The sequence below is a fragment of the Panonychus citri genome, unplaced genomic scaffold (assembly GCF_014898815.1).
Source record: "Panonychus citri isolate SS breed McGregor unplaced genomic scaffold, ASM1489881v1 Contig00134, whole genome shotgun sequence".
Taxonomy (NCBI): Eukaryota; Metazoa; Arthropoda; class Arachnida; order Trombidiformes; family Tetranychidae; genus Panonychus; species Panonychus citri.
The window spans coordinates 1,544,445-1,565,796 of record NW_026515539.1 but is presented as its reverse complement, the minus strand read 5'-3'; the positions used below and the strand labels follow the sequence as shown (position 1 = coordinate 1,565,796).

Here is a 21,352-nt window from a genome sequence, read left to right as displayed (position 1 = left end):
CATGGTGGGTTACTTAATCTCTTTTTTACACTTGATAGTTTTGTTGGTGTAACTTTTTTCTCCAATTTTGAGTTTTTTTCTTCTCTCTCTCTCTCTCTTTCTCATGTATATAATATATTCTGAAAATATTATCAGTCAGAACTTTTTTTTTCTTCCTTGAAAAAGTCTTGGAATTTTTTTCTCTCTCACTTCGATCATGATTAGTGTTATCAAAAAGTTTCCATGTAGCAAAAAGTATCTGGTGGGTTGCTGGAGTGTTTATCATCATCAACTCATTGGAACAGATTTTCTGACTGAACACATGATGAAATTCAATTGAGTTCAGTTCAATGCTGTTATTATATATTTTCTTCACCTTCATCCAATTGAATTCCCAGTCAAATGATTAGTTTCATTTGATATTGAAGGACATTTGTTATCATGGAGGTGGAAAAATATTGACAGGGGAGAAAGCGGAAGAGAAGATGATGGAAAGAGAGAGAGACTTGAGAAGATGAAGGATAATAATAAAAAAGAGACAAAACTAAATGAATGAGAGATGATGAAGAGTAGGCGATGGATACGAAGGTGGAAGTGGGAGTATTCCAACTAATATCTATTATATTTGGTGAGTTCCAAGTGAAAAAAAACACAGAAGAAAAAGAGTAGAATATATTTTTTCCTCTTCCATTGGTTATATTATTTTCTGATACAGAAAAACACACGTTCCTTTAACTTATCATCCTCTTCATCTTTCTCCTCCTTCTCATCATCATCTTACATCAATTGTACGCTTAATGGTTATCAATGGTGATGATGATAAGAAAGAATTGCCAAGAATTTGTTTCAATAGTAATTTCTGTTTCTATCGGTCAATCATTTTTTTTTCTTCTTCATCTCAACTCTTATTTTCACTGACCGTCAGGAGTGTATCTTCAGGATGATGATCATCATCTTCTCTCATCCACTTTGAGAAGTAACTTTTTTTTCATATATATCAATGGTCATCAGAGGATATCATCCACTTCTTTATCATCATCTCCTTCTTTCTTACAACTAATCTTCACTGTCGTCCATCATTCTCATCATATCATCATCATCATCAACTCTCTTTCACTGTCTCTGTCTTTTTCTCTTTCTTTTGTATTTTCGATCTTAATTGATGTACTTGGTGATGATTTTCTTTTCTTCTTTCTTCTTCCTCTTCCTCATCACCCTCAGTTCCGCCCTATTTTGAATCTTCCTTTACAGCTCAACCCATCAAGAAAGGAGATTCCCTTGAATTACCCTGTGAGCCTCATGGTGAAAAACCGATCACCTTAAGTTGGTCCAAAGATCGAATGCCATTCGATCCAGCAAAAGAATCGAATAGATATAAGATAATTGACTCGCCGGAAAAGGAAACGAGGTTTATTCAAATTCTTAAAATTGAATCAGCGGATAGACGAGATTCAGCCTTATTCACTTGCACTGCAACCAATAATTATGGAAAAGATGAGCTCAATATTCAGGTCATTTTACAAGGTAAATTGAAGTACATTTATTGAGAAAAAGTTCTTAGAATTTCGAAAAGTATGATTACTAATGATGAACATTTTTCTCGATTTGACTGTTTACTTCCTGTAGAACCTCCTGATCGACCGGACAATGTGCGAGTTACTGATATCGAAAGTAGATCTTCAATCGTTCGCTGGTCAATTCCGTATTCTGGTAACAGTATCATTCTCTCATTCACCTTGGAGTATAAAAAGAAACCCGTTTCTTGGGAATCGAAGGAAATTCTTACTGAGACCATTTTAGGTTCGATCAATTCGATGAACCTTCGAAATCTCGAGCCAACTACCATCTACCAGCTTCGTATGAAAAGTACAAATGCCCTCGGGTCAAGTGAATTTAGTGATATTATTGAGTTTAAAACAGACGAAGAAAGTAAGTTGGAAAACTTTTGTTTTCGAAGTTTCGAAAAAAAAGTTCTAAGATATCAGTTCTCTTTCGCTTCAATATCAAATAATGATAATGATGATACTGAACTTTATCATCTAGTCCATTCATGGTTGATTAGTTAACTATCATGGAGAAAATGATTAATCAGATTGATTCAGTTTCATCCATTCAACTTAATCAATCTTATCTCTTCCTATTAAACTCTCACTCTGATGATAAGAGTTTCTCTTTCAATATCTTATCTTTATCATGATCGAACTTGAATTTCGGAATCTTGTAGTTCTTTTTATGAGCATTCCAAGAATTCTTTAAATTCTATCAAGACAATTTCGCAAGTTATCTTAAATTTCTAGATAACAGTGATTGAGAATTGATGATAACTAATCGAGAGAAAATTTTGTTCATTCAGATTTCATGATAAATTCAAATATCTCCTCTTTCTCTAGCTCCAAGTTTACCACCGGAAGATGTTAAAGTCTTTCCGGTTACATCAAAAATCCTCCAAGTAACATGGAAACCAGTCCCTTACCATGGTCAAAATGGACCAATCAAAGGCTATTATCTTGGTTATCGAGTCCATGGCTCAGGTGACCCATACATCTTTAAGACAATCGCTTCAGATGGTTCAATAAACACCATTGTTGGTGGACGGGGTGGAAAAGATAAGACAAACGGTGACCATCGAAAGGGATTTGTGACCTTGGACATTGATGACGACGGTGATCTGATGATTGAAAACTCAGAAAATGATCTAGATGAAAGACAATCATCTTCCGGTTCTTCCCCTTCGTCTTCGTCCTCTTTACTATTTCATAGTGTTAAAATTGATAACCTACGAAGGTCAACCAAATATGCGGTCATTGTCCAAGCATTTAATTCAAAAGGACCTGGACCCCAATCGGAGGAGATAATTGCTGAAACATTGATCAACGATCCACCTCCCGCTCCAATACTGACCATTGGTACTTTCACTTATTCATCAATTGAATTACATTGGAGTTTCAATGAAGATTCATTAAGCTCAACTAAAGATTCATCAACTTTATCATCTCAATCTTCAGATATTCTGGTCAACGGTTATTACATTCATTATAAAAGCCACCGATCCGACTGGTCAGAGAAACAAGTCTCAGGTCTAATTAGGTCAATTGTTATGGACAATTTAGATTGTGGTACTTCCTATCAGTTTTATATCAACGCTTACAACAATTTAGGCAAAGGCGATCCAAGCCAAGTGATTGCAGGTAAAACTAAAGGCTCAGGTAAGATAATTGTTGTTGATAAAATATTCATACAATTTGATGATAAACTATGTTAATGATTATTAACATTGATTGTTATTGTTTCAATTGTTAATTACCTTGAGGCTTGTTTTCCATTGATTAATTGCTACAATCAATGTGGACAATCATGATCAGTATTTAATTGGCTGTGTTAAATTTATCTCATTCAATGAAAAATAGCTTCAGGCAATTAAAGATGAAACATTTTAATTATCATCATTTACATGTATCAATCTATTGATAATCAAAGTTAATTGTATACAGAAAAGTTTTTATATTATGATCACAATTTAAACTTACTTGTAGATCATTTTAATCTTAGTTAATCAAGATAAATTGTTGGTTTGAATTAATTGTAATCAAGGATTTCCAGTTAATCCTGAAATTCATTTCAATCTTATTCATTGTAATTGTCAAAACAGAAAAGGTCGATAACAATTTAATCTAATTTCAGGATAACCATTGAGTCCTAATTGATTATTCAGATTTAATTGTGATTGAATTAATTATTAACTTATGGCCAAAGTTAAACAATTTAAATCAATCACGACACATGAAACTAATCAAATAATAATAAGGATGATCAATGTGACGATTAACTTAATATCTTTAAGAAACAAAGGATTGATCAAAATGAAATTGTAGTTCGATTTGAATCTAATTCAATTAACTTTAATCATGATTAATTCGAGTCTATTGTTGAACAGAATTAACTTCTCACGAAAAGAATGACGCAAAAAAAGTTCCATGTAAGTTCTGAGGTTGATCTGAATTAAGAATACAAGACATTCAAATGGATTTCGATGAATTTTCCTTCTTTTTTTGGAACAAACAAAAAGAGAATTGAAATCTATCTCATTTACCTTTACCTTCTTCAGGAAATTATCATGAATTTTCCCTGAAATCGGGAACATTATCCAAGGGTATAAATGAATCAATCTTGTGAATCTTGATTAACTGATTGTAGTCAATACATAAAGAGATTTAGAATTGTTCTGAATGAATAACATTCAATAACACCTTCGATAACTCAGACGAATGAAAATCGAAATAAAAAGTTTCAACTCGAAAACAAGTTAAGTGAATTGGCAAGTTTTTCTTACAGTTGATGAGCTTGTTTCTTTATCAGTATCATTCAGACAATCTAATGATTACCATGTAATTAATGCTCAGAATTTTGAATGATACTCTTCATGGAACCAAGTTATGAGTCTGAACATGAAATGAAAGTTATCTTGTTATTATCTCAAAATTAGCATAGTTTTCACACTGAATTATCACTAATCATGAATTATTATCGTGATGAGAAAATTTCTGATGAGTTGTTACATGATGTCTGAGTTATCACCATAAGTTCAGTTCTGAATTTAATGTCGACTTATTTTTGTTGTTTTTGACTTCCTCTTCCTAGTTCCCGCTCCACCAAGTACGGAATTGTTCATTTCCACCAATTCAACGACGGCAAATCTAAATTTGGCCTCGTGGAAATCGTGGGGATGTCCGATAAGTCACTTCGAAATTCAATATAAGGTTAAGCATTTATATTCCGATTGGATTTTGGTCTCAAATCAGATCGACGGCGATGACAAATATTCATTACTAACTGACCTTAAACCGGCTACCTGGTATTCATTACTGGTCACTGCTCATTCAGATGCTGGACCGACTGACCGGGAATATAGTTTCGCAACTCTCACCGATAACGGGGGTAAGTTTTATCTTATCAAAATAATTGATTATCGAATTGATGAAATCAAGGAAAGAAAAAAGTTCTAATCTCGAATTTTGAACTTATAATTTTGTATCTTCCATCTCTTCCATCAATTTCTTTAAATGAACCTTGAAGAGTATCTCATTTATCCTCATCCTTTATCATCATTCTTATCTTCATCTTTCCAAACCATAGATTAGTTTAAAATTAAATTACACGTTCCAACGATACAATTGATTAAATACTTTGCTAAATCGTTGAGATACAATTTCAAACTTATATCATTAACGCAGTTAAGTAATAAAAAATAGATTATATTCTTGACCCAATTCATTGGGTGGGAGGTAAAGATGAATGAATCATCTAATGGTCGGTGGGTGAAATTATTGCCTCCATTCAAGTAAAAACATTGGAGTAAAATTCAATAGGAAATGCAAAGACATTGAAAGTGCCAATGATAAGATAACATGATAACAATAAAAATCAAGGTAATCTCTCACTCGGAGGATAATGTAATCCTGTGACCATCAACCATGTTCATGAGACGATAACAAGACAAGGTGGACATTAGAAAGTGGTGGACATAATATCAAGTTTCCTTTTCATGAGGAAAAGAAAGATAAAAGAAAAGAGGAAAAAGAAATTTTCTATTTATGAGGTTTTACTGAATTTCCTTTTGAATTTCCTTCGATTCATAATCTCAGAACTTTTCTTAACTATCGATGTTCATTGTCTCTCTCTCTCTCTCTCTCTCTCTCTCTTATTTTATCTTTCTCTTTATTTGTCTATTGAGAGAAAGTTTTACTTTCGTTTTCTCTTAAGGTGAAAGAAAGAAAAAAACAAAGTTCTATCTAGAATATGAAACTATTCATAGAAATTTATCTTCATCTTTTTTTCCTATCATCATGTTCACTTCCTTTTCCTTTATTCTCTCTCAGTTTCTCATCCCAGTCGACAAAAGCTGAAACCTTCATTAATTTCACTCTCCAGCATCCACTCCCATCTTCCACCTCTCATCATCATCATCATAATCATTATTATCCTTTGTTATCTTCCTGTAAAGGACATGGTAAAAAAAAGTAGCTACGAAGATGAATTGAAACACTTTGGGTGAAAAACTGTTAACATTTCCTATTGGGGTTTTTTCATTATTGTGTCCAGATAAATGATGTCTGATAATAAACTGACCATTATCTTGATGACCGATAATGATTATTTCAAGTTCGATTCAATGATCTTTGATTATTTACCTTTTGATGAATCACTTTTCTGATGATTGAACTTTTTTTTTACTCTTTCTTTTCATAGCGACAATATCGCCACTCGATTCGAGCCGACCCTTATATCCAACCTTAAGTTTTATGGTGCCAACAAGTTGTGCTGTGATAGTGCTCATTGTGATAATAGTTATCTCCTTGTTGTTGATATTTAAAGGTCATTCTCGAAGACCAATGATGGTCAGTTATGATGAAACGTGTGGGGTCACTTGTGGTGAGGGTCTTGGTGAACAGGTTACATCGGGTCGAGATGAAAGGTTATTATCATGTGGGAATATCGTTGTTAATGGTGGAGGAGTTGGTACTGGAGGTGGTGGTACAAATGGTAATTCAAATGGTATTTTATTAACTGACCATGGAGGTGGAAAAGATCTGGGTGGTTCATTAATGGGCTCAGAGTTTTGTGAAACACCAAGTAAATTATATTATCCATCCCCTTATGCAACCAATCATGTTGACTATTCAACAATGTTGGCGACTGACACTCCAACACCCCCACCACCACCTCCTCCTCCTCCACCTCAACTCAACACTCAGGGCTTACAATCAACCGGAACCTTAAAATCAGCAGCATCTCAACAACAACATCCTCATCTTAATGTTCATCTTCATCCATCATCAACTTCATCCTCATCCTCATCTTCATCAGCTGTTATCCACTCAATTCACCATCAACATCAACATCAACTTCACCCTCATCATCAACATCAACATCATCACCATCATCAACTTGATTCAAATGAGGTGACCTTTCACCCACTAACAGTTAATCAATTAACCAAAAATTATCCTTATTCTAATTATAATCTACCCTTACCACCCAAATGGGTTTAAAAGCTAAACAATTAACTGTTAGAATGGAAAAAGAGAGAAAAATCTCCACAACAATTAACTAATTGTTATCTTTATTTTTCTTTTCTTCTTCTTCTTCTTCCAGAGAACCAGTTCTTTCAAAGGCCGAAAAAACATTTACCAAGTTGCTCGAACTTTATTGTAACAATTAACTTGGACAATTAAGAGACACACAATCGATAAATCAACAAATTCAACTTTTAATTTGTTGTTAAATTAAAACTTTCGAGCTTAAATCCAAATTAATCAACCAAAAGTTAATCCATATCCGAATCTTAATTAACTCAACCTGGTGATACAGTTCCTAATGTAATTAACTAATTGTTTATCCTGATGGTGTTGATTATGGTGACAATTTGTATTATCAAAATTATCCAATGTCTTCCTAATGTAATAATTTTTAATTTGCAAACTTGTTACAACAATTAACTTTGACTGCTCATTAATAGTTTACAATTAAATATGAAATTGATTGTTGCTGATTAATCAAAATTCATTTTGATCGGATTAATTTTCCCTTTTTTTATAAATATATTATTGATATTTGAAAATTTGTTAATTGTTTGAAGGAAAAATTAATTGTAATCAAATCCAACAAATTAATTTGTCATTTTGTATTTGCTAACAATTAAAACAAATTGTAATTAGTTACAACGATGATGATAAATAAAAATGATATTACTGATTTTTTAACAAACTGGCAACAATTAAGTTCCCTAATCGGTTCAGTTAACTAATCAACCATTAACTAATTTAACTTTTGATTAATAATTAAAGGTCAATTAATGATTGACCATTGATTGACCAGCACAGAATTTGTTAAATTGTTAACAATCATAATTAGGTCAATAATCTGATTTATCATTATCAAGGTAATAAGATTATTGATCAACAATTAACTGTTGATGTCCTAAATTGTGATCATTTGATTGTGAGTTTTTCCAATCATTATCTTTGATTACAATTAAATTAATACAATCAAATTTTCAAGTAAACAAAATAAATGTGATTACAATTGAATTTTTAATTGTTGATTGATTGGTTTACCAAAGCCAATTAATTCATTATCGCCAAGTTTATTAATTGTCCACAGTTTAAATTAAATCAGATTAAATATTAACCAATGATATTGTCATTCTGTTGACAAACAATTAATATCAGCAATCAAAATGAAATTAACAATCAAGTTGAGATTGAAAATTTACCCTTGAATTGTTAATGGTGATCGAGTGAACAATTAAGTTGATTGTTGAAGATGTTGCATTTTTTTATATTAAATTCAATTATCACAATTTACCTTGATGGTTAATTGTAAAAAAAAACTAAATTTACACAATCAAGTTGATTGAGAATCTAATCTTTTATAAATAACCTCCAGTTAATTGTCCAGTTAATTGATATTTTTAATGATAGTTGATTAAGTTAGTTACCACTAATCAAATGGATTTTATGTTTTTTGATTGTCCTTAATTGTTGTTAGCTATGTAATTCACACCCATGAGACTTATTAATGATTAAGTAAAGTCTTTAATGACAATCAACACAAACAATTAAAATCTAATCCAGTGATTATACTATAAGTTTAAATATTTGGAGAATAAATTTTTAACAATTAGTGAATACAATTAACGACTAACATTTTAATGTTGTAAATAGTTAACCTAATTGTCGTCGTTATTTCATGATTAAGATTATGTTTGACAAATTGTGCCTTCTAATTTATTTTATGTGACATCAAGATGGTTAATAATTTGAATTGGATACAAGGTGAATTAAGATAAATACCAATTACAATTAATCAAAATCGTTTAAATTGTTATATGGAAACTTTCTCGCACCCTAAACAATTAACATTCAATTATTTAAAAGTACATATGTAAATCTGTTAACAAGAAAGCCAATGGATTCGTTTTAGTTGGGATTCGAAATTTGAATTAATGATTGACAATCATCACATCTAAATCAGTCTTTAATTAACACAATCAAATTGGTCAAATCACGATGATTAGCTAATTTACCATCGATTTGATCATATCTTAAATCGTAACACCAAAAGCTCAGTTGAAACTTCATCCCACTCAAGAAAAACTTTTCATTGTTATTAGAACTTTTTAGAACTCAAATCAAAAAATCGTTAATCAGACAAGATAGTACATAAATCTCTCTCTCTCTCTCTCTCTCATCTTCCTTATCGTCATTTTTCATCATCGCCATGTTCAGATTGATACAAAATCAACAACAAGCTCAACAAGAGATACACCAATTCGTGGCGGAGTCGACAAAGTTACCAACAAGTTTTCAACCATAACTAAAGGTCATCATTTTTTTTATCATCATTATCAACATCATCATCATCATCATCATCAGAACCATTGTCATCCACAACATTATTTAATATCATTTAGTTGTTGTTGTTGTTTCATTGAGTTTCTTATGTAACCTAATTCTGCTTCGAGTTACCTGAGAGGAGGAAAAGTTAAGAAAGGATTTCACTTTTTGCGAATCAAATTTAATTAACATTTAACTATGTTCGCAATCAACAACCACCCTAATCATCATCATTTAACCCGCAACAATTCAATTAAAAATAAATAAATTATATGATAGTTTTGTGGTGAATTGTGATTATTTTAAAAAAGTTATTGATTTTTTAAATTCATTGATTGTGCCTTATGAATTTGTCACAAGAAAAAAAGTCATTGGAAACTTTTGATTGAACTAATTAACCTCAATAAGTTGCTGTTAATTGTGTCGACAGTTTAATTCAATTCCCTGTGTATCTGTGTTGGTTAATTTTAGGTTAATCTCAGGTTAATTAACATCATGAAGCTCAGAGGAATTGAATACAACCTTAATTGTGGATACAATTTTGTGATCGTTTTGTTTTATTGTGTCTCTAGAGTTTATCCATTATCAGCTGATCGTCTTAATTTTCATCCTAATGATCAGGGATTAAGTTCATCTAGTGGTTATCAGGGTTCATCATCATCCTGGAATTATGCTTATCACTTTAATTGGCAATCAACTGACCATAATAATCCAGGTAAAGGTGTGTCCAGGTTTGCAGAGACTTCTGATTCAAAGCAATATGTTCACCCACCTTTAGCCCCACCACTGCCCACACCTCGTCATCACCTTGGGATTAACAGTCGGACTTATCGTCATGCTGATCAGAATCATCGGATTAAGACAAATCATCATGTTAACCATCATGATCAAGTTAATTATCATCACCCTGGACCTGGTGATTCAAATGCGTTCATTGAAAATATAAGGTAACAATCAGTGATTAACTGATAACAATTAGGGTTGATTGTTGATCTTTAATCTTGTTTTAACTTTTAACTTTCACTTCTGGTTGGATTGTTTTTGTTAATCAGTTTCATTTAAATACATGATTAGATTTATCATTCATTTGGAAACAATTAACTTTCGTTGATTAAGATAAATTTTGTGTGAATTGTAATCAAATTTTGATTGTTGGGAAAAGTTTTTCTTTCTATCAACAATTTAAATTATCATTTTCAATTATAATCTTCCATGAAATTGAAATAATTAACTTTCAATTTCCCAGACATTGATTTTCATTTTGATAATTACAGTTTTTTATAATCAAGTTGATTGTTGTTAAATTGTCTCATTGTTTCATTTACCTGACAATTTAACTAAACAATCAAAAATTTACAGTTAATTGTTTCAATTACAACAAGAAATCATCTAAAGTTACAAAATTTAATCATAACAATTAAGGTATTTCCAAATTTCAAAAATTCAACTTCAACTAACCAATAACATTAATTACAATTAAATTGAATTAATTTCCTTACGATCGGTCAACTAATTGTGATCAAACAATTTACCTTATTACAATTTGAGTTTGAAACAATTTAACAGTTAAGTTGATAAATTATCAGGATAAAAATGTCAACTAATCAATTTAAATTTTTTACAATCAAAATGATTTAATCAACTTAATAAATTGTAATGATAATTTTTAGATGTTTAATTGTTGACAACAATTATGATTAGTCAGACAAAAAGGTCAGACTTGATTTAATAATTGTCTTCTTAATCCAATTGAAGGTAACGAGTAAAAGTGTGACAATTAAAGTAATCACGTTCATCATTGTGTATATATAATTTGAAAGGATTAAGCAACAATTAACTTTAATCGCATTTGATAGCATTTTAATTGTAACAATTGATAGAGAGGAGAGAACTCAAAATTTAATAATATTTTCCCCTTTTCGTTGTGTAAAATAATAACAGGAATGAAATAATGTCCAGTTTCAAGGAAACTTTACCTGAACATTTCAATGGTCATCACGATCATCGTCCACCTGATTATCACCACCACCAACACCAAGAACGACAACAACGTGATTATAATCAAAGGGATAATATTCTTGACCACTATGGTCAACCCAATATTCCTGATAATCTGTTTCATGGAAGAAATTTTCACCTTCCATCTCCACCAATCTCATTTACTTCCTCCCATGAGGTCAAACCATCTTCAACATTGAAACGTTTCCAAAGGTCACATAAACAAAATCATCCACTTCCGGGACCGGAAGTAGCTGGTGGAATATCAAAAAGTTCCTCTTGGAATTTTAATTCAAATCAAGGATTTTATTATCGAGTTGATGATGTTGATGGTAAAAAACACGAGGAACAAGGTTCATATGGAGATGGACAAAGGTCATCTGGGTCTCCACCTTCATGGATTAACAATTATCATCAACCTAATATTAACCAACAGCAACAATTAGGTCAACAAATCAATTCGATTCAGGGTTTTCCTTATGGTTCAGATAATTTCATATTCCCTTCTAATCATCATCATCATCGTAATCAAAATCAACCATCAATCTGGTTTCAATCAACATTTAATCACAACAATCAAGATTATCACAGACAAAAGGTTAATCATGGTAACAATTATATTAATCAGAAGCAACATTAAATCAAACTAATCATTAGAAAACAATAGAAAATCACTTTTAACGATCAACTAATCACCATCATCATCATCATCATTATCAATGAACAAATAATTTCCTTATAATTTATATTATCTAACAATTAATATCAACAACAATTAACTCTACTTGATTACTATGCCGATGATGATTGGTGATTAAATCATTTTCCTACTAATAATATATATATAAAAAACTAATTTCATATCAACTGTTAATTGTTTTCTAACCTTAATCAATTTTTATATATAAATATCATTACATTTTCATTGTAACAATTTATTTATTTTCCAAACAATTAATCAAACCATTTGTATAAAAATAAGAACAATCAATTCAATTAGAAATTAAAAGTTACTATTGTTACATTTTGATTATCAGAGATTATCAACTTAATTAAAAGTAGCTTACATCTTAAAGGTGTGAGATTAATTGTTAATTGATTAGAATCACAATTAAAAAGTTTATTGTCTACAATTCTCAAAACAATAACAATTAAACCAAAACTTTTGTTTTCCTTTTAAATTAAACTTTAATTGCTGGTAGACTTTTCTATCTCGTATACTCATTAACTTTTGAAACAATAGTTGATTAACCTTGACACACTATTAACTAATCAGATTAATTTGATTTAATTTGTTTTGGAAAAAAAATCATTCTAATTTAAATCGTTCGAAACTCACTAGATGGCGAAACCAACAGAATTCTACAAAATATGACAAGTGTCGCTCTCTTTTGGAAGTAAAAAGAAACCTTCGAACTTCCAAATAATAAAGTGGGAATAATTTCTAATGAAAAAAAAATTCATACGAACTCTGAATTGAAAAGAAATGATCTCTAACGAATCACTTGTATAATCGTATTAATCGTGACAAGAAGTCATTGGTCAATTATATTAAATATTCAGAAACTCGAGTTTAGGTAACATGGGAAAAAATTTTCGAAATTTTTTTTCCAAGTTCAATGGAAAAAGAATCTGATGATGAAGATAAAGTACTGTTACTAAAGAAAGATCATGATGAAGATAAGGATGGAGAGAGAGAGAGAGAGAGAGAGACTAAGATCTATTTATAATCGAAAATTTTTTGTTCCAGAAAAAGCTCAAGGTTTATGCGCTTTTTCATCTTTCATCCTCATCTTCATTATAACCCTCATCCTTTTCATCATCATCACCATGTTAGCAATCTCATGTGGCTCAGGAAATGATAAAATACTGTTATCAAGAGTAATTTAATTTTCAATTCTGGTGTCTTAACGTTAGAATAATAGTTTATTTTGTTTCTTTGTTTATAGTTAATTGTTTCTCTTGATAGTTAATTTAGTTTGGTGATTGTTCAAGATGAATCGTCGTGGGGTATCTGTTGATCGGGCTTATACCCGAGCGAAACCTTTAACATTACAATATTTAATTCGTGATTCAGATTCGAGTGAAAGTTCAGATCAACATGATGATGATGAAATTGGTAATAATAATAATGGTCACAATGGTTACAACAGTTTAAATGATAATCTTTTAAATGGTGCTGATGATGAAGATGAAAATGATAAAAGTGACCATTTCAATGGAGTAAGTGATTACAACAGTGGCCTCATTGATGCCAATGGTCATCATAATTCTGGACAATATCGGTATCGTCAACGTCGACCCCAATCAATGGGTCCAAGTGTAAATAGAATGCAATTAGATGATCCTCCAAATGATGGCGATACTTTTACAACTACTTCTGGTGACCATCAACAGGTCAAAGTATCAAGTCGTGTTCGAGGTCGAAGTCGAAGTAAAAGTTCTGAACGTCGTCGTCGTTACTCACAATTACGTCGTGATTTTGGTTCGGCCTCAAATGTACTAAGCAAATGTAACGTTGCAAGAAAAGTAAATGATTACGATTCAGATGATGAAGATAACAATCAAGGTGAAAATAATTATCGTCATTTAACATCAGCTAATTGTCAACATACACAATCAACTAAATCAATCACAGGTAAGAGGTCAAGGCAATTTAATGTATAACTCAAAAAAAATAGTAACTTAATTACACAAATTCAACAATTATAATGACAACCAAAACCAATCAACTAATTGATCATCTAAATGATTGACAGTTATAAGGATTACAATCAAAACCATGATAATATTAGTTAGATTGATAATCAAATCAGCTGATATTCAAACATTGTAATTAAAAGCATTGATTGAACAACAAGAATAACAAAAACCTAACCAACAACAACAACAATTAAGAGACCTAATCATTGAATTAAAGCCAAGTTAACTCTGTAATCTTATATAAATCAAACTGATTATGATGATTACGATTAAGATGATAAGGATGACAGAAAACTGAGATTATCTTCATGAAGATAATATCAAATGAGATGAGAAAAAAAAAGTTTCATTCTAATCTTAACTTTCCTATGTAATAGTATTAATCTTATTTCCTCTTCCGTGTAGGCAAACTTCCAGTTCAAATGTAATCCAATAACTGTAAATGATTAAGGTCTTTGGTTAGTTAATCATGATAATCATAATCACGATGGAAAAGGCAACAATTTAAAATCCCCATTGAGCTAACAAGTGAGAAACATTTTCAACCCAAATCAATTTGCTTAATTGTTTACCAATCAACTGGTTAACATTAAATTGTACTTAATTGTTGTTACTTAAGTGATTTAAGGTTAATCATTCCTATTGAGATTATTAACTAAATACAATGTTTTTAATGAATTGTTGTTGTACCTTATTTATTATTGGGTTAGTTTAATTGTTAACAATCAATAATGAATCAATCATTGAATTCAATTTAAGACAGAAAATAGATTTTCACAAATCTTGATTAAGATCGTTGCGAAATAATTAATATTATCAAAATGATTAACTATCATTGGAGTGACAATTAACTTTACAATGAAAGACGATGCAATTAGTTATAATTGTTTGCAACTTTTTTTTTCCTCAGAAAAAGATTAACTGATTGTGATTATAATTAAGCCTTTAATCATAAATAGGTTGATATGCTAATGGTTTAAGTTTAATTCTAACAATTTACTTTCCCATACAAATTCAATTAAAATTAAATATATTACATAAGACGTACATTTTTTACAACTGATTAGTTGATTAACTTCCGTGATTATTATTACTTAATCATAGTAATAATCTTAATGATTACTATTCGTTAGGTGAAATTTGCTCAAGGCTGAAAAGAGAAAAAAAAATTTTCTTTTTTTCGTCAGAAACAAGTTCGACTTTTCCAACGAAACGTTCCAACGTTTCGTCGTAATTCAAGTTTCACGATTAAATTTACGTGATGAAATGGTTGGGATGAAATGAATTAAATTGTTTGAATTTAAATTGTTTCAAGTACATTAAAAATCTAATGTTTACAATTTAAATTTTCTGCCTCTTTCAACAGCGTAATAACAACAACGTCAATTGATGAGACTTTTAGTCAACAATCAGTTGATTTTTGTGTTTAAATGTCAATTTTTTGATTGTTAATTACTTTTTGTCTTTTTGTTATTGTGTTTTCACTTTGATTTAATTGTTTAATTGTATATTTGAAAAGCCTGGAATCAAGGGTCAAATGGTAAATTGAATCAAATCAAACCCGATTTTTGGCCCAGAATTTCAAATTCAAATCAATGCTCTCGGTGTAATATTGATTCAGCTAATTATCATCCTCATCATCATCATAATCATCCAGTTAGACCTTCAACTTTATTCCTTATCCCAACTCCACCATCATCATCATCATCACCATCAACAACAATTCCGATAAATCATCAACAACAATCAGCTTGTGATGTTCATATAACAACGACTTTCTATCCAACATCAATTGACCAAAAACAACAACAACAATCAACAAATCAACCTCAAATTGCGCTGATTAATCCACGAAAGGTAATTATTCAAATCGCTAATTAAGCAGTTCTCAAAGCAATGGTGATCATTAAGTAAATTTAATTTTCTCATTACAATAATTTAGGAATCAATTGATTCATCAACTGACAAAGGTTTACTTGAAGATGTATTGAAAACATTGAACATTGAAAAGGAGACACTTGTTTACCAGGTAAATTGAATCTTGATCAATTAATTTAGTTAATAATCAAATTAAATCTCAATTAAATCATCAATCTGTAAACAATTTAGTAATTGGTTGTAAGTCTTTCATAGCTTAGGTTACAATTTGCTTTTCTCACCCTGACCAAATTACCAAACTGTTTTTTGATGGTGAAAATTGATTTGGTTTTAGGTTAACAATTAAATCAATCAGATAATTAAAATAATCTAATCAACTAAATCAACCTTGAAATTGCAACTTTCAACTTGATTGTTTGTTAAACTTAATTACCAAATTGAAGTAACTTAATTTATCAGAAAACCAAAAATAAAGACAAAAAATGAAAGAAAAACAGTAAAGTTTATTTTCAAGTTTCACTTTGAAAACTTTAATTTATTTTTACATTTTCTCATCTTCATCTTCATCTTCATCCTCTTTCCTTTATCCTGACCAGACTCTCTCTCTCTTTATCTTCATCACCTCTCATCTTCCCTTTCCGTTTATCATCCTCATCTCAAGTTTACATCGTTGAAAGAAGAGGACATAATGAAGATGGAGAGATGATAAAGATGATGGCGATGAGGATGATGTGTAAACTTAATAGAAAGTCAATGGACTTAGTTTTTTCTGCTCTATCATCATCATCTATCCTGTTTTCCAAACTTCATCATCATCATCCTAACCCATCATCAATTTACAATTGACATTCCCCCACTCTCTCTCTCTCTCTCCCTTAAGCTCTCTCGCTCCTTTTCATCATCATAGCCATCATTATCTTCATCTTCATCATCTTCATTGAATTAATATTCATTATGATGTAACAAGATTACCATGAGTCTTGAATTCAAGTTCAAATTGTGAAAAACATTCATCATCATGGTTACTAACACACCCTTTCATGAATCTCTTACATTAACTTGTTTCTGATATTTACTTTTAATTGTTTGGTTCAATTCTTAGTTTTTTTTTAGTATCTTGTGTGTTAATTGTGTTACACTTTCAGCTTTTTGTTTGATTAACTTATTGTTTGTTTTTGTTTTGGTGTTTCAAGGTTAACATGATGAACGATCAAATTGAATCACAAAATGAAAGAATCAAGGAACTTGAATGTTCACTGAACAATTTAAACAGCCGATTAACACCAACATCCAATGGAAATGAATCAATTTCTACCACTGGTTCAGACCATGAACGTAATCTTTGTGCCAAGGTGATTCTTGAAGAGACTCGACGATCATTGATTAATGAAATTGCTCGTTTAAAGAGGGAATCATTATTATCCACAACAACCGCCAGTAAAATGTCATCATCGTCATCAACTAAATCAATGCAATTCAATAATCATCAAGAGAAAACTAGTCGATTAAGTTCATTGGAAAATGAATGTGCTTCATTAAAAGCAACTCTTTTGGAGAGAGAAGCTGAAACTGGATTATTGAGATTAGCATTGGCCAAGATTGCTAAGAATACGGGTTACACTTTATCCGATTCCGAATTACAGTTAATCCGAGGATCAATTTCCGCTCAATTATTGTTAAAAGTTGGACATGATTTGGTTTCTCCATTACAAGTAAGTTAACCAATTTGAAAGTGATCAACTTGGCGACTTTCAATCTCTCTCTCTTGTTTGTTGTCATCAAAACTAATTTTCCTTTTGATCGTTAATTAGAATGGTGATGATGAAACAAGATGTGCTAATAAACCTCCATTGGTTCCTCGGTCTGGTACAATTAACGATGATGGACAATCAACAACAGGTCGATTGGTTAATAATCATATGGAAGAGGTAACGTCATCGTCTTCATCTTCATCATCAAATGGATATCAAGCCAATGGTCTTCATAATGGACACAGAGGTAGATCAGCTTCTCCTCATTGTTTAATCAGGAAATCATCAACATCTAATTCACCAACTAATACATTAGTTGAACAGCAAAGTAATCAAATTAATCAGCAAACACCATATTCACCTCAAAGAAGTTGTAATCTCTATGGTACTATGCCGCGTTCCTATGGATCTCAAATTTACCAGAGATTACAACAGCAACAATTAACTTCTTGTGAAGATTATACAAGTGAAACCAATCGACCTCGACCATTGTCATCTTATTTATCATCTTCTTCATCAAACAATCAACACAATTATCATCAATCATCAGGTAGTGGATTTGGAACCAAGTTTAACATAGTTACTTTTGGTAGGAATTTTTTGTCTCTCAAAAAAACTAAAAGATGTCAATCTGCACCCGAGTTAGGTGATGGTTATTACATATAATTTTTAATTCCACTTCCCATCAATACAAATCACCATCTAAAGAGAAACAATCAATATAAATAATCAGTAAATTAGTTAATTAAGTAAACAAAAAAAAACACAAAACTTACCCTTCTAGACCGGCGAGTTGATCTAGTCCCTTTACCTTAGACAGTTTGCTTATAACACACAGCAGATTAATCACTATCCCCCAATCAATTAATTGGTAAAAGAAAAAATCACCATCAATCCATTAATTGTTAACCAGAAAACTAAATTCAGTTCTTAGATTTTTGATCAATAATCTAAACAGAAAATCACCTGTTGATTGTTTCTCGCGAGAACAACAGATGGAGCCACTGTTTCGAAAATTTATTCTCACTTTTGATAAATTGTTTCTTCTTGTCATTTGTGATTACAAACAATTAGAATCAATTGTTAACAATTAATTAATTAATATCTTTTCTTTTTCTGTTAATTTAATGATTCTCTGTTTACTTTCACCTGTTGAAGAGAATAGAATTTGTTTGAAACCTGATTGGTTTTCTTTCTGTTTACTCTTTTCACCTTTTACTTTATCATTGATTTAATTTCAATCATCTGATTATTTTCATTGTTTCTTTTGGTTATTTGTATGATTTATTTCCACAATTAATTTTAATTGTTTCTTTCTTTTATTTGTTCTAATTGTTATCATTGATTCTCATCCTTTATCCACCATCTTTTAACTTAAAGGTTTGTCATTTGTTCACCCGACCGATTGTGTCTCATGCTCACCGTTTTTTTGTTGTCATAAGTTGTTGTGTTTTTTTCTGTATCTCATCAATTGTTTTTCCTCATTGATTGTTACCTAATCTCAACAATTAAGCCTTAGCTTAATTTTAATCAATTTTTCATTCTCCATTACTATTCAAGCTTGGGTGCATGATACAGTTTTTTTTTCTTACAAATCATTTACTGTGACTAACTCTTTCCATTGATGTTAATTTTATTTTTCCTCGTCCATTTCTGTTAATATTTTATTCTCATTTTTTTTAATTGTATCTCTTGTTTTTGATTAACAGCTCAAGATGATCAAACCACTAGAAGATCACAATCATCTAATCCAGATATATATCAATCGACTGGTCCAAACACCAATGGAAACAAGGATAATAAAGCCAAAGGGATAAAGAAATTTTTCTCAATGTAATAACATTGATTTTCTAATATTGTATTTCTATTTTTGCTAATATTTAAATTATCGTCTCTCTTTGTTTAATAGTATCAAGCGATCTGATTCCAATTTCAACGACAATGGTTTCAATCGAGGTGGAATCCGAGCTACCACAGGTCCAAGACTGGTCGCTGGTGAAAGACGTAGAATCGAGTAAGAGAGAGAGAGAGAGAGAACGATAATCTCTTCATTTGGAAAATTAATCTAATTTGATTTGATATAATTTCTTTTTCTTTATATTCCAGAGTTAATTTACCTTTCTCAAGGTTGGATAATATTCTGCTGGCTCAATGGTTAAGCATGATTGGCCTTGGAATGTACAGTGATTCTTGTCGACGATCAATTAAAAGCGGAGATCACCTATTGAGTTTATCAGATTCAGAGCTTGAAAAAGATCTTGGAATCAAGAATAAACTTCATCGGAAAAAGTTACGCCTCGCATTGACCTTCGTAAATAACGATGTTGACCCTTTAACCCGTCAAGCTCATCAATTGGATTACCTTTGGGTAGCTCGTTGGCTCGACGATATCGGTTTACCACAGTATAAGGAAAACTTTATCAATGGTCGAATCGACGGTGCTGTACTTCATAGATTAACTGTCCAAGATTTGGTTCACCTAAATATCAATTCAAAGGTTCATTATTATTCAATTCGACGAGGTATTCAACTATTACGATCAACACATTTTAACACAGACACATTGAAGCGACGAGCACCTTCATCAGAAATTAAATCTAATGATTGGAAACCCGAGGAAATCGCCCAATGGACAAGTCACAGAGTAATGGAATGGTTAAGATCAATTGAATTATCTGAATACACACCTAATCTAAGAGGAAGCGGTATTCATGGTGCTCTAATCATTTACGAACCAGCATTTGATTGTGATCTATTGGCCAGTTTACTCAGCATTCCAAGCTCTCGAACCCTATTACGAAGACACATTGCAACCCATTTTAATCAACTAATCGGCTTTGATTTAGTTCAAATGAAACGAGAATACCGTTCAAACAATCCTATTTTAACACCTTCATCCAAAATCTCTGTAAGTATTATTAATGTTTCTCTCTTTTCTTCCAACAATTAGAAAGCTAATTATTAATATACATTAATTGTTTCTATTTACTTTCTATTAGGTTAAGAATGTTAAATTTTCCATCATCAAAAGGCGATTGAAAACTGATCTACATCTTGATGATCTTGTTTGTCCAATGGATGATAATGAAATTAAACAATCTTCAGATGATAATGATGATAATATTAATGCAACAACAATTGACAACAAAATGTTTCTACAAAGTGAATCTCAAGTTTAATTGTTAACTACAAACTTATTGCCCTCCAGAAAGTAACTATTATCATATCAGTCATATGGAAGCGATGGATTGAATTGTAGTGTAATCAACAATTAATTGATCACTTTGATTGGCGAAAAAAAAAGTTTAGTTTCCAATCAATAACGGATAATATGAAGAAATGATTTTTAATTTAAACATTTTTTATTATAAAATCTCTGGTATTACACTAATATACTGGATATAAAATCCAGTGTTTGATTTGATTCACCTGATCTCTAAATTTACACTTAACTGGATTAAATGAACAACAATTTAATCAATCAAATCAATATTTTACCTGCCATTTAGTTGCAACTATGATAATGTAACACGTTTTTTATATTGTTATGTTAAAAGCATAAAACTTTTGATGATTAAACCATCCTGACAATTACAATCAAATTAATACTCACTGTTGATGATCAGAGTAATTCAAGTTGTTCACTGA

The 21,352-nt window shown here is 30.9% G+C and overlaps 3 protein-coding genes and 1 long non-coding RNA gene across 8 annotated transcripts in view; 3 read left to right on the top strand and 1 right to left on the bottom strand.

The window, feature by feature from the left end:
- Positions 1–7,708, top strand: part of LOC128391586 (cell adhesion molecule DSCAM-like) — a 47,995-nt gene extending 40,287 nt beyond the window's left edge. Inside the window, exons 8-13 of one of the 2 annotated variants that reach the window (XM_053351498.1) lie at positions 1,201–1,503; positions 1,606–1,908; positions 2,370–3,185; positions 4,618–4,914; positions 6,226–6,938; positions 7,132–7,706. In XM_053351498.1, coding sequence (XP_053207473.1) covers positions 1,201–1,503; positions 1,606–1,908; positions 2,370–3,185; positions 4,618–4,914; positions 6,226–6,938; positions 7,132–7,191 — 2,492 coding nt within the window. In that variant the 3' untranslated portion in view covers positions 7,192–7,706. Of the gene's footprint in view, positions 1–1,200; positions 1,504–1,605; positions 1,909–2,369; positions 3,186–4,617; positions 4,915–6,225 lie in introns of both variants that reach the window. The other variant, XM_053351497.1, reaches the window with a different exon arrangement.
- A 775-nt stretch (positions 7,709–8,483) lies between these two features.
- On the top strand, positions 8,484–12,306 carry LOC128391588 (histidine-rich glycoprotein-like). Its single transcript, XM_053351504.1, has 2 exons — positions 8,484–10,321; positions 11,316–12,306. Exons 1-2 carry the CDS (start codon positions 9,870–9,872, stop codon positions 12,010–12,012), a joined length of 1,149 nt encoding a protein of 382 aa, XP_053207479.1. The 5' UTR covers positions 8,484–9,869; the 3' UTR covers positions 12,013–12,306.
- Positions 12,307–13,252: 946 nt separating this feature from the next.
- On the top strand, positions 13,253–21,310 carry LOC128391587 (liprin-beta-1-like). 4 transcript variants are annotated; one of them, XM_053351499.1, is made up of 9 exons: positions 13,253–14,010; positions 15,595–15,932; positions 16,018–16,104; positions 17,147–17,665; positions 17,765–18,350; positions 19,414–19,537; positions 19,614–19,718; positions 19,811–20,612; positions 20,704–21,310. In XM_053351499.1, exons 1-9 carry the CDS (start codon positions 13,368–13,370, stop codon positions 20,881–20,883), a joined length of 3,384 nt encoding a protein of 1,127 aa, XP_053207474.1. In that variant the 5' UTR covers positions 13,253–13,367; the 3' UTR covers positions 20,884–21,310. The 4 variants fall into 4 exon arrangements, with proteins under 4 accessions (XP_053207474.1, XP_053207477.1, XP_053207478.1 ...); XM_053351503.1 differs by having other exon boundaries at positions 13,254–14,010; positions 17,765–18,254; XM_053351500.1 differs by having other exon boundaries at positions 13,254–14,010; positions 17,765–18,293.
- On the bottom strand, positions 18,284–18,641 carry LOC128391591 (uncharacterized). The gene is made up of 2 exons (XR_008325830.1): positions 18,481–18,641; positions 18,284–18,406 (listed from the first exon to the last, which is right to left on the bottom strand). It is a non-coding gene; the product is annotated as an uncharacterized LOC128391591 (long non-coding RNA).
- Positions 21,311–21,352: the final 42 nt, after the last annotated feature.

Excerpts from the sequence above, each read along its gene's own strand:
- LOC128391588 (XM_053351504.1), top strand. The coding sequence starts at position 9,870 with ATGAAGCTCAGAGGAATTGAATACAACCTTAATTGTGGATACAATTTT. Across the intron at positions 10,322-11,315 it reads GCGTTCATTGAAAATATAAG|GAATGAAATAATGTCCAGTT; the intron begins GTAACAATCAGT and ends AAATAATAACAG.
- LOC128391587 (XM_053351499.1), top strand. The coding sequence starts at position 13,368 with ATGAATCGTCGTGGGGTATCTGTTGATCGGGCTTATACCCGAGCGAAA. Across the intron at positions 14,011-15,594 it reads ATCAACTAAATCAATCACAG|CCTGGAATCAAGGGTCAAAT; the intron begins GTAAGAGGTCAA and ends ATATTTGAAAAG. Across the intron at positions 20,613-20,703 it reads CACCTTCATCCAAAATCTCT|GTTAAGAATGTTAAATTTTC; the intron begins GTAAGTATTATT and ends ACTTTCTATTAG.